This window comes from Pararge aegeria, chromosome 26, assembly GCF_905163445.1.
Source record: "Pararge aegeria chromosome 26, ilParAegt1.1, whole genome shotgun sequence".
Lineage (NCBI taxonomy): Eukaryota > Metazoa > Arthropoda > Insecta > Lepidoptera > Nymphalidae > Pararge > Pararge aegeria.
Genome location: NC_053205.1, coordinates 6361766 through 6375963, shown reverse-complemented (window position 1 = coordinate 6375963; position 14198 = coordinate 6361766). Strand labels below are relative to the sequence as shown.

Here is a 14198-nt window from a genome sequence, read left to right as displayed (position 1 = left end):
AAACCTTTTTCCCTGAGTATCAGACTGAGCCATAGATAAGACTGACCTGCTTTTTTCCATCCGACAAAGATTCTGTCAGGCAAAAAACTAAACCTAGTTTTTGCATCATAAGTTAAAGGATAACAATGAGGACTATTCCTCATGTTCAGAAAATTGGCGTTGTTTATTCTGCGGTTCGAAAACACCTTATTACTTTACCGCGGGTGGTAAAATATTCAAAAAGAGAAGAGAAGAGAATTTAATATAATATAAACTAAAGACCAGAAATGAAAAAAATACTTCCGTTTCTAGACTTTCTTTCAGCTACAACAGGACTCCAGAGCCCAAAAAATAGTGTGGCACGTTTCTCGCCAAAGATTAAATAAACAGAACCCGTTCGTAAATTTAAGATAGGTCTTAACTAAAAACTAACAACGAATAGGCTGTATGCCCGTCCTGAAGCCTGTCAAAAAAACAACAAATACTGTATGAAGTAGCGTAGTTTTTAAAATTTTAAAAACGTTTGTATTAGTGTAAGTGTTTGTAAGTAAACCTAATAAATATAATAATAATTTAAAAAAAATAGCGTGATGAAAAACAAGTGAAATCTTCTTCAGAAATATTTTTTTTTATCTCATTATTTTTCCTCACGATCAATATGAAAATAATTATGTTTAACTCGGGGATACAGCCTATTCTCACCCTTATATTATTATAAACAAAACAAGCAAAAGAAGAAGAATATTATTATAAATATAATAATAAATAATTTCATTAAAATATTAATCGGACCAATCTTCTCATGTTAAAAACATTATATTTATATACATTTTAGATTATTTGAAATTAGGGTCTGGTTGCCTATTCCATTATGTTTTAAAAAAATATTAATCTGTAGTAGTATTTTTAGATGTACTTAGTGAATATTTTTGTGTAATCTTTATCCTATAATGTGATGATCTGTGATCTGTGATATCATAATGTCACTTATGTCACTTTCTCGAGTTCTGGTGGTGTTTACATATTTTTTCATTATAGTTTACAATTCCAAAAAATGTGACTCAAAACTATAGGATAACAAAGCGAAATGCTTGTTTATTTAATTACAAATTAAACTATAAAACATTGTATTCAAAATGAAAACAAGAAGTGCACCAGCGGATTTAAACGAGGAATTTAAGTCGGAGTGCTGCAGGATTTGCTTGACACCAAACATCAACATGAATAACATATTTACTATTAAGTTGATAGAAAATATCAAATACTGTACTGGAATAACGGTAAGGTTCTTTTATTTTTTAAATTAAGTGATGCATTATGACACGGCCTTCTTTTATCTAGTTTAAAACATAGTCGCGAGCTTCTGTCTGTTTATCCAATAACTCCTGAACCAAGCTTGACCTCAAAGACGACACCGACATCGAGACAGAACAGAGTGCGTTGTCAGTAAGAGCAATTATGTTGGAAGGTTTGCGCGATGTTTTTAGCTGTTACAGTCACATTGTTCAGAGCCCTAATTTTTACACTTGCGGCCTGTGGGCAAGTTACTCTCGGAAAAGTTACAACGCTACGCGTATGCAGATGTTATAAAATGAAGTAAAAAATTCCAGTGTGAGTTATAAATGCTTGAGTGTGGTCTCTTTATAACTCTTACAAAGCCTATCCTTAAGTTTTTTATAACTCGTACTGGAGATTTTCTTCATTTTATATCATCTGCGTGCCCTGTGCATACCCTCTATGCACGCCACTGTCTGTGGGTACAATATAATAATGCATTCATTGATGAATAATTGTTAAGAAAGAGAATTATTCATTGTAAAGTCAACATCTGAGTATGCTCCGGATCCAGAGCGAAACATGCGTAGATGGTACATTTCCGAAGATCTGTTTTGTGTGGAGTAGAATGTGGATACGGATTGGAGAAATTATAATTACACCATAGAGAGACCTGCTTGTCGCAGAGTATAGCAAATTAAGCTTAATTTTCATAATGCAGCATCAAAATCAATTAGGGGTATGGATTTTATATAACTGCTATAGCCCTAATAGGTTAGCTCGAGGTTTAGCTTCGAAATACAAGCAGTTAGTGGGGATTCTACAAATTGTATTTCTTTACATAAACATTATGATTTGATGTTTGTGAGTAATTATGTTGGTAAAGTGAAGTAATTTACCTATTAGTTCACTAGATAAATTTCATAAGTACTAAAAGCACAAGAAAATTTTAATAATAGATCTAACTTTTCTAAGTTATGTGCGTTTTAAGTAATTAAAATATCACTTGCTTCAATGGTGAAGGAAAACATTGGGAGGAAATCTGCATGCCTCTACCTAAATTTCTCCAAGGTGTCCTAAATTTCTCTAAGGCTGTAGTCCACCAAACCACAATGGGCTAGCGTGGTGGACCTTAACCCCTTCTCATTGTGTAGTGGGCCTCAACTGTAATGGGTTGATGTAATGATGATGACCAGCTTTTATTATTTCTTGTACTTTTTGTCCTGTTGATGTTGTCCAATCTATTGGTCTGTTGAACTGATTCAGTGAAACTGCAGTCGTAACATGCTTAGCCGAGGCATTCCACAGGTGTATACTTTATTTCTCATATAGCCTGCCCAGGGAAAGGATATAATTTTATTTTCTACCACAGCTTTATCAACACTTATCACACTGGCACACAATTGGATATAATATCCAAATATGTCTAATAATAAACCAGGGTAAACTTCTCCTTCTTATGTGGTGCTGGAGGAAAATGCCCCGAATCCCGTGGCACACAGTACCAACGTATCGATTTTGACACCTTTTGATTGACCACCTTTGACTTTGATACAAGAAGGCTATCAACCACCTGTCTTCAAGAGGATTCTCGAGTACTTCGGTCACATTGCCAGAAGAGATGGAGACAATCTGGAAAAGATAGTGGTCACTGGCAAAGTGGAAGGAAAGAGACCTCGAGGACGTAGCCCGATTTGTTGGTCGGATCAAATCCGCACTGCTCTCGACACCAAAGTGCATACTGCTTTAAACGTTGCTCAAAGCAGAGTCAAATAGCTCAAAATCGTCAAAAAAGTTTTAAGTGGAAGGGGTCACGACCCTCAGCAATGAGGAACACGACGTAGAGAGAGAGAGAGAGAAACTTCTCCTATTCCTGGTTCCCGTGATTTAGCAGATGGATCGGAGGATATATTTTTTATCTCCTGCCTGTGCTTAGCCCTGCTGGAAGGATTAGATGATGCCCGTTGAAGCACAAGTTTGAGAGCAAGCCTCTTAAAATAAATAAATAAAAATAGCCTATATTCTCTAAATAAATTTTTGCTTATACACTACTAGTTACTAAATCTATTATTTAATTAAGTTATATTTATTCCTAAAATAATTTGTTTTGTAACACCAGCGCGCTTGGTCAGGCTGTCCTTGGACATAGGCCTCCTCTAGAATTCTCCAGTGTGTCTGGCTATTCTGCGCCATCCTTTTGGCAGGTCATCTTCCCACCTTTTTTGTTGCCGTCCTTTTTTCCTCTTGCCATCTCTAGGGTACCAAGCAAGCAAGCCTTCTTAGTTATTATAAAGTATGTTTACAGTGTGAAGCGGTGATATCCCAGTGGGTAGCTCGACATCACTTTCGTTGGAGCCGAGTTCGAATCCCAGCACGCCACATCCAACTTTTCTAAGTTATGTGCATTGTGCTGAGTGTTCTACATAAATGTTCTCAGATGTGTCCACCGATCCGCACTGGTCTAGCGTGGTGGGCTACGGCCTTAATCCCCTTTTCATTGTTGACAGCCGATTGGCGCAGTGGGCAGCGACCCTGCTTTCCGAGCCAAGGCCGTGGGTTCGATTCCCACAACTGGATAAAGTTTTTGCGATGAACATGAATGTTTTTCAGTGTCTGGGTGTTTATCTATATATTATTAGTATTTATGTATATTATTCATATAATTATTCATCAGTCATCTTAGTACTCATGACACAAGCTATGCTTACTTTGGGGCTAGATGGCGATGTGTGTATTGTCGTAGTATATTTATTTATTTATTTATTGTGTCCTATAGTAGGCCGGTAACGTGTTGATATGACGATGATGTTAACAGTTATTTCGTAATGTTTTTCCAGATAAAAAAAGACAGTAGACTACCCAACAAAATATGTAAAAGTTGCAGAAGCAGTTTAGCAGTGGCGCACAAGTTCAAAACATTGTGCCTTCTCACAGAAAAGATATGTAAGAACCTACCACAGGATGAAATAAAAGGTGAACCGCCCGATGACATTAACATGCCCATGGTTGTTAAGGATGATGGTGATAACCACTTAAATGCGGACAGTGTTGGGCATCACAGATTTAACGAAGGCCATGAATCGAGGGATAAATGTAACGAAAATCAAGACAAAATAGATCATTCAGCAGATAATATGACATCTATGGACCATTTTAATGAAAATCATAATATAAAAGAAGACTGTTTATTGGAAGATGATTTGATTGAGGATGATATAGAAGAAAATAACTTTGGTGATTATGATGATGTAACAAATGATATTATTACTCGGGACAATGGTTTGTACTATTTTTTTTTTTGCGTTCTAAAATCAAAATTTATTATTTTAAATAGGCCTACTTTTTAATTACTCTACCACAGTGGCGTGCACTTCATAAATGCACAAAAACAATGTTTACCCAAAAATTGAAGGAACTCTTGTAGAAGGAAAATGTTTGCCCTTTTTATGCAATTCGAAATTCATTTATTTCAAGTAGGAAAAACACAAGGAAAACAGTAATGGGGTGTTCATAAAATACGTGAGATTTTTAAGGGGGGGAGGTGGTCGAATCAAATCTCATCTAATCTTACGTTGGAGAGAGGGGGGGTCTCGGCAAATATCACGCAATTTTTTTTCTGATCTAAACAAATAAAAAATTATACTATTTTGGTCCATTTAATCTAGATTGTACATGCTTAAGAGTTAATTTTAAATGCAATCCTAATACGATTAAGATCATTCACTAATTCGTTCATGAGAAAATAATTTCATTCATACTTCGACGTTACACATCTACTGATCCATGTTTTTTTCTTTTTACAATAACAATACAACGCGTTTACGTAAGAAACCCACATTTTGAAAAATCTCACGTGAGATTGGGGGATGGGACAGGGGGGTTAAATAAAATCTCACAACATCTCACCAGGGGGTAAGGGAGGGACAGAAAATTAAAAAAAACACCTCACGTAATTTATGGACGCCCCCTAATAGTACTTAGTGCTAAGGTGCAAAGGCGGCCTTATCACTAAAAGTGATCCTTTAAAGGCAACCTGAGCGTGCGAAACCGATAAAAAAGTGGAAAGTGGATAGTGCATAATGTATGTTACAAAAAATAAAATAAACTTAACTGAACATACATACTCTATTTACATAATAACTACAAAAATACCGACTTTAATTTGTATGTACTAGAGTAGATTTTATTAACTTACTAACGTTTTGTCACAATTTCAAAATATGTTAAAAAAAAATACAGTGATTAACGATAAATATTAAAATTAATCAAAAAGATTTGTGTTGCAGTAAAGTTTTTCTATTCTATTCTATTGCTGTCAGTGGGTATTTTTACATGTTACCGAAGTGAAGGCAAATATAAATAATGTTTATAATACTGTCTTTAATGGGTAGTTGAAAAAAAGACGAAATTGCGTTTCTGTGAAAATACAAGAAACAACATTAAAAGCCCTTACCTCAGGTCTTATAATCCAATTTCTTCTTAAAATAAACTCTTAAATATCTTTTTTTAAATGTCACTTATCACTGTAAAAAACTTTAAGGTTCGATATATGAACTCGAGAAAAGAGTTCTTTACATGTAGTTTGTAATAAAGTATTTTTGTTTTTTATTTTATTTTTAATTATTTATTTATTCTGGACTTTTCTTAACAATAATAATAATGTCAGCCCCATAGTTTCCTCTTTACGAAAATTAATAATCACTTCTTCTCTTAACTTAAAATCTAGTTACCTCCCTATGTGGAGCAGCCAGGCTACATTGCCAAATCTCCAAATCATAAACATTAAAATAAATTTTCTGATTTTACAGATTTAACCATTATTAAAAAGGAAGAGGTCACATGTGATTATGAAATTAGCACCGAGGATGTACCTAGTGAATTATTCAATAGTTTAGAAATGAAAAGTAAAATAGTAAAACCAACAAGACAGTGTGAACGAAGGTAAGGTATTTGATTTTTATTCATTTTAGGAATTGGATGTCCCTTTCAAAAAACCAATTTCGAAACGTTTTAGTTTTATTTTGTGAAGAAAAATGTACTTTTAAATTGTCATTTATGTAAATTAATTGTGTTAAATTATTATATTAACTGAATATTATTTAACATAGAAGATCACTTTAATGTCTAAAAATATTTAAATATACTTTGTCCGGTAACATTTGTGCTTGATCGGTTACACGAAATCGGCGATAATGCCTATCGAAGCATTACAAGATACATGCGACCCGTATACGAGACGTACTATACTTGCATAAAAGACGCATACTGCCTGTATACGAGATGTACTATACTCGCATAACAGACACTTGCAACCTGTATACGAGACGTACTAAACATGCATAAAAGACACTTGCAACCTGTATACGAGACGTACTAAACATGCATAAAAGACACTTGCGACCCGTATACGAGACGTACTGTACTTGCATAAAAGACACATACTGCCTGTATACGAGACGTACTATACTTGCATAAAAGACACCTGCGACCCGTATACGTGATGTACTATACTTGCATAAAAGACACCTGCGACCCGTATACGTGATGTACTATACTTGCATAAAAGACACACACTGCCTGTATACGAGACGTACTATACTTGCATAAAAGACACTTGCGACCTGAATACGAGACGTACTATACTTGCATAAAAGACACCTGCGACCCGTATACGTGATGTACTATACTTGCATAAAAGACACCTGCGACCCGTATACGTGATGTACTATACTTGCATAAAAGACACCTGCGACCCGTATACGTGATGTATTATACTTGCATAAAAGACACATACTGCCTGTATACGAGACGCACTAATCTTGCATAAAAGACACTCGCTACCTGTATACAGGACGTACTATACTTGCATAAAAGACACCTGCGACCCGTATACGTGATGTACTATACTTGCATAAAAGACACATACTGCCTTTATACGAGACGTACTATACTTGCATAAAAGACACCTGCGACCCGTATACGTGATGTACTATACTTGCATAAAAGACACCTGCGACCCGTATACGTGATGTACTATACTTGCATAAAAGACACCTGCGACCCGTATACGTGATGTATTATACTTGCATAAAAGACACATACTGCCTGTATACGAGACGCACTAAACTTGCATAAAAGACACTCGCTACCTGTATACAGGACGTACTATACTTGCATAAAAGACACCTGCGACCCGTATACGTGATGTACTATACTTGCATAAAAGACACATACTGCCTTTATACGAGACGTACTATACTTGCATAAAAGACACCTGCGACCCGTATACGTGATGTATTATACTTGCATAAAAGACACATACTGCCTGTATACGAGACGAACTAAACTTGCATAAAAGACACTCGCTACCTGTATACAGGACGTACTATACTTGCATAAAAGACACCTGCGACCCGTATACGTGATGTACTATACTTGCAAAAAAGACACATACTGACTGTATACGAGACGCACTAAACTTGCAAAAAAGACACTCGCTACCTGTATACAGGACGTACTATACTTGCATAAAAGACACCTGCGACCCGTATACGTGATGTACTATACTTGCATAAAAAACACATACTGCCTGTATACGAGACGCACTAAACTTGCATAAAAGACACTCGCTACCTGTATACAGGACGTACTATACTTGCATAAAAGACACCTGCGACCCGTATACGTGATGTACTATACTTGCAAAAAAGACACTCGCTACCTGTATACAGGACCTCCTATACTTGCGACACATTACTTGCGACGCAGAAGACACTTACGACCTGTATGCGAGACGTACTGTACTTGCATAAAAGACACTTGTGACCTGTTCGGGATTGCCTGTGAAAAGGTGATCTAAACAATATTTTATTATTTTATATAACAGAAAGTCCGCGGAGAACTGCACAGAAAACAAGACGGTGAAGACGAAGAAGCGTGGAACTTACAGAAAGAGGGGCTCATTACCAGCGCGCATGAAAAAGTTCAAATTCGTCAAGTTGTTCTGCGAGACGTGTCAGATCAAGTTCACAAGCAAGATCGAGTCGGACAAGCACAGAGAGACAGTTCATAAAGAACCTTGGTCCTTTATGTGTGAGGTTTGATATTGCTGTTTATGTGTGAGGTACGATTTTGTTGTTTTTGTGAATGTGATATTGAAGGTCGTGTGAGGTTTAATTTTGCTGTTTATGTTGGAGGTTTTCTTTATTGCGGTTTGTGGGAGTTTGTATATTGTTTTTTTATGTGAGAGGCTTCATAGATGAGGTTTGCTATTGCTGTTTATGTGTGAGTTTTGATATTGCTGTTTATGTGGGAGGTTTGTATATTGATTTTTATGGGAGAGGCTTCATAGTGTGAGGTGTGGTATTGCTGATAATGTGTGAGTTTTTATATTGCTGTTTATGTGGGAGGTTTATTTATTGTTTTTTAGGGGAGAGGCTTCATAGTGTGAGGTTATCTATTACTGTTTATGTGTGTGTTTTGAATTTGCTGTTTGTGTGTGGTTTATATGGGAGGTTTCATATTACTGTTTGTGTGAGTTCCTACTGTGTGAATCAACAACATGAATATAAATTATTACGAAGAGTAAGAAAAGGATAGCACTATTCGAGCAACCTGTCTTCATTTAGAATTACGTTGATGATTGATTTTGTTCGTTGTTAAAAGGGCCTCCACACATGTCGCGTGTAACGTGAAACGCTCCGTTTCTAGGTGTGCGGAAAGATGTTCGTCCACCGCGGATCGCACTACGCGCACCTCAGGGGCCACTTGCCGCCTACGCATGCGTGCGGCGACTGCGACTACCGAACCCCCAACAAGTATGACCTGGCCAAGCACCTACTAATACACGCCGGTAAGACAGTTGACTGGGTTCATTGACCGCACTCCGATCTCGCAACGCGCGCACAACAGTTCCAACAAGTACGACCTGACTAAGCACCTACTAATACACGCTGGTAAGATAATTTACTAGGTTCATTGACCGCACTTCGATCTTGCAGCACGCGCACTACAGTTCCAACAAGTACGATCTGACTAAATACTTACTAATACACGCCGGTAAGACAGTTGACTGGGTTCATTGACTGCACTCCGATCTCGCAACGCGCGCACAACAGTTCCAACAAGTACGACCTGACTAAGCACCTACTAATACACGCTAGTAAGATAGTTAACTGGGTTCATTGACCGCACTTCGATCTCGCAGCACGCGCACAACAGTTCCAACAAGTACAACCTGACTATGCACCTACTAATACACGCTGGCAAGATAGTTTACTGGGTTCGTTGACCGCACTTCGATCTCGCTCAGAGTTAAATCAAGTACAACCTGGCCGAGCATCTACTCCTTTTTTTTTTGTTTAACACACAAAACAGATCACGACATAATATAAACATAAGAACAACAACCAATAAAAACTAAACAAGACACTCTCCACTAGATGCGTGTATAAATGCAGCCAATAGATATGACGGACTTCCGTTCTAGGATATTTTTCTAAAGAAAAAAACAACTTACATTGCATATCATGTAAGAGAATACAGTGTCAGGTTAAATTATGAAAAGTTATTTTATTTTTTACATTTGTCAATTCAGAGTGCTAAAACTGTGCAGAGATTACTGAATGAAACAGATCTATGATTAAAGATGTCAAGATCGCTGGAGGAAAGCAACTCGTTATAAATGCGGCACTTTCTAACTACGCGATTTATTCATTAGCTTTTCAAGGGAAACAAACAAGTACTATTACACATAAAAGTAATGCCGTAGTTTTATATCACACTAGCGTACCCAGCCCGCATACAGCCCGCATAAACTTACATTATTAAATTTTTAATTTAAGCCTCATAATATATTAAATCATTTATTTCTCTCCGTATTCATTCTCTTCTATTCTCTTCTCGAGCGGGTGAAGATCATTATCTACACCCATGTACACCCAACAATAGAATATCATCATAGTAAATAAAAGCTGTATTTGACAGTTTGACGGTTCAAAAATAAGAGTGCTGCGTTCGTCACCAAACTTTACAGGATTACTCGCCAGGTCAATCCGGAGATGCCCTAAAAGTTTCATTGAAATCGGTCCAGCCGTTTCGGAGCCTATACGCAACATACCCACACACTTTCTCTTTTATATATATACTAGCGGACCCCAGCGCCATCTGTCGGACTGTTTTTTGAATGTAAACCATTCACGGTGCCACCCAAATGCATACCAAAAAATTCATTCAAATCGGTCCAGCCGTTTAGGAGGAGTTCAGTGACATACACACGCACACAGGAAATATATATATAAAGATAGATAAACCAATGAAGTTTCCACTTAGTTATACATATACGATAACATTAACCACAATTGCTTAGGAATAAGTACGTACCAAGCGAAAAATATACAAAAAAAAGAAAAAAAAAATTAATTAAAAAAAAAAGAATAACAAAAACTTTAAAGCCTATAATACTTATTTTGCCATTATAAATTTCCTAGAAGTGCCAATTTTGACATGAAAAATGTCCGTCTTGATGTAGCATTGCACCCACGAGATAAAAAGTTAGTTGTTTTGTTAAAATTTATTTGGTATATAGTGGATTGTAGAAAGAGGTGTTGTTTTTCTATACGTGTTGAATACGTTGTTTTTTTGAGATAAAAAAAAAAATCTTAAACAATAAAGCCCACCATGCCACACTATAGCAGTGTGGCGGGCTCAAAAATCACGCACAAGCAGTGAAGATGCGGGACAGTGGTACCTTGATTTACTGTAGTAACTTGGTTGCAGGCATAAAGAAATGGCAATGCTCAAGGTGCCCCAACAACTACCACACGGTGTCGAACCTGCGCGAACACGAGCGTATGGTACACGAGCGGCTAAAACGCTACGCGTGTAACATCTGCGAGAAGATGTTCTACGACCGGACGCACCTCCAGCGGCACGTCGACTCGCACAACGATATCAAACGGTGCGTTCTCGATCTTATTGTTAAAAGATAAGGTAATGCGCTGTTTGCTCCGAGGTCAACGAACTCGCCGCGGAGTGATAATTTTTTTTTTTATTTTTTTTTTTTTTTATATCTCCACTTTTTTTTTTTTAATTTTTTTTATAATATAAATAAATAAATATACTACGACAATACATACATCGCCATCTTGCCCCAAAGTAAGCGTAGCTTGTGTTATGGGTACTAAGATAGCTGATGAATATTTTTTATGAATAATATACATAAATACTTATATATTTGTATATATAAGTATTTATGTATATTAATATGGGTATGCAGTGCTTTTGTGCATATATGAAGTGCACGCCACTGTCCGCTACCCACTGCACCAATCGGCCGTCGAAAATATGATTATATACTTATGTATTATACTTATATAGTTTGTAATTATTATTTCCATCTATATGTGTTATTATTAATACAAATAGATGGAAATAATAATTACAAACTAAAATTAATATTTATAATAAATATAAGGCCGTCTAACTGTTCACTTATGGGCATGGTACCCAAAATGCTGGTGCTATTGCCCCTTTGTATAGCTAGACTTAACCGTTGGGCTAAATAAGCACCAGCTCTTGGGTCACCAGACGTAAGCACCAATTTTTGTGACACTATGTAAGACCATGGCGCTAGAGTCTCAAACACAAGCGCCGCAAAAACGTAGTAATTACACTACTATTACTATTATTGCTCTCCACTGTTATATATAAAGAAATAAATAAATACACACATCGCCATCTAGCTTGCGTTATGGGTACTGAGATGACAGATGAATATTTTTATGAATAACGAGAATTTTATATATAAGATATACATAAATACTTATAATATACATATAAACCAGCCGGACACTGAAAAACATTCTTGTTCATCGCAGAAACATTTTCCAGTTGTGGGAATCGAACCCACAGCCTTGGACTTGAAAAGCAGGGTCGCTACCCACTACGCCAGTCAGGAGTAACGGTGTATTTTAGGTACAACACCCAAAGCTACGCTCCCGAGAGTAGCGTTGGGTGTTGCACCTAAAATCCTGTGTGCAGCGCAGGTTTTAGGGGTGCCCAAAACTAAAGCAGCTTGAACCCTGACTTGGATACTCTACTTTACATAAACACAAATAATAATAATAATAATAGTGAAATTTATTTGAGAAAATTCTAATTATCGTAATTTAATCTCACGCCCGTGCGCAATATAAATATCTGTGTACAAGATATTATTATTTTTATTATTATTATAACTGCAATAGAAGCTCACATTCTTCCCGTTACGGTTCTATATAGATCAGACAGTGAGCTGACAGACAGACAGACAAGTTGAGGCTCATAGTAAAAGCCTTTTAATAATGTATATGTTTTTGTTTGTTTGAATACTTTATTGCACCTGGCACATTTTAAGAAATTAAATACAATAAAACGCATGAGAAGATTATCTTATTCTTTTTTTTATTTTCAGACACGAATGCGACGTCTGCCACGCTGCCTTCAGCCGCCGATGCCACTGGAAGAAGCACCTTCTGAAACAGCACAGCATCGTGATACCAGCACAGCGTCCAGGTCGAAAGACCAACTTACTGTTAGGAGACACGTCTGTTTCCTTGAATGGACCGTTAGGTAAAGTTAAACCTGGTTGATGTGGGTTGCAACGCTGTTAAAAGCCACGTCACTCCACTAAAAGCCACGCCACGCAACTAAAACCCACGCCACGCCACTAAAAGCCACGCCACGTCAAACCAATGAAAGCCACGCCACGCCACTAATGACCACGCTACTAAGCCATGCCTCAAAACAGTCAAATGCCACGCTTACGCACTACCTATGTCGTCTGTGAAGCCAATTATTTAACACCGTGTTCGACCGTCGATGCCACTGGAAGAAGCACCTTCTAAAACAGCACTGCATCATCATACCGGCGCAGCGTCCACAACAGCCACGTCACGCTACTAAAAGACACGTCACGCCACTAAAAGCCACACCACGCCGATAAAAGCCACGCCACGCCACTAAAAGCCACGCAACGCCTCTATAAGCCACGCCACTCTATTTGATCCGTGCCACGCCACGCTGCTGATGACCACGCTACTAAGCCATGTCACAAAAAAGCCAAACGCAACGCCTATACTCATGTCGTCTGAAGTATTTAACATCATATTTGACCGTCGATGCCGCAGAGAGAAGCACCTAACAGCACAGCATCGTCATATTAGCATAGCGTCCGGGCCATACCAATTTGTTGTAAGGAGATACGTCAGTTCTCTTCAATGAACGTATAAGCAATGTTAAACCTGGTTAACATGGGTTTCCGAACGTAGCTACAATTGTAAAGGGCTACGCCAAGCCACATTTTGCCAAGCCACGCTTTGCCAAGTCAAGCCATTATCAATGCTACTACTTAAGGCCACTCGTCTATTAAAAGCAGCGCCACTACTAGAAGGCCATGCCACTATTAAAGATCTCGCCACTAAAAGCATGCCATGCCACTTGACACACACACACACACTTGACGCTACGCCACCGAGCCATGCCACACAGCGACGATACGCCAGGTTTTATACGGCCATGCCCCTGTGAAGCGATTACATAACAAAGTAGGCGACGCCGCGATGCCACTAGAAGAAGACATTCTGAAACAGCCCCGCTTCGTCATACCAGGTCAGCGTCCAAAGACCAAATTGTGAGCCAACATGTCTGTTTTCTTAAATGTACAGATAGACAAAATTACACCTCGATAATATGTGCGTCATAAGTAACCATCACAAACCACGCCATGCCATGCCACTACGAGTCACGCCACGCCATTCCGAGCCATACCACTTCAACCCAACACATACCAAGAACAACGATTTTTTTAACTAGTTCGCTCCGATGTCGCTTTACCTCTAAGGCGTTTCTGTGACATTTACAAAATGTATACAGTCCTTGACATTGACCTAGGATGTGTAAATATT

The 14198-nt window shown here is 37.8% G+C and overlaps 1 protein-coding gene across 1 annotated transcript; it reads left to right on the top strand.

Annotated features, from left to right (window-relative positions):
* The first annotated feature begins 986 nt into the window (after window positions 1-986).
* LOC120635127 (zinc finger protein 1 homolog) lies at window positions 987-14198 on the top strand. The gene is made up of 7 exons (XM_039906052.1): window positions 987-1259; window positions 4092-4533; window positions 6063-6195; window positions 8141-8351; window positions 8965-9106; window positions 11032-11212; window positions 12707-14198. The coding sequence occupies exons 1-7, from the start codon at window positions 1116-1118 to the stop codon at window positions 12882-12884; spliced, it is 1431 nt and encodes a 476-aa protein (XP_039761986.1). The 5' UTR covers window positions 987-1115; the 3' UTR covers window positions 12885-14198.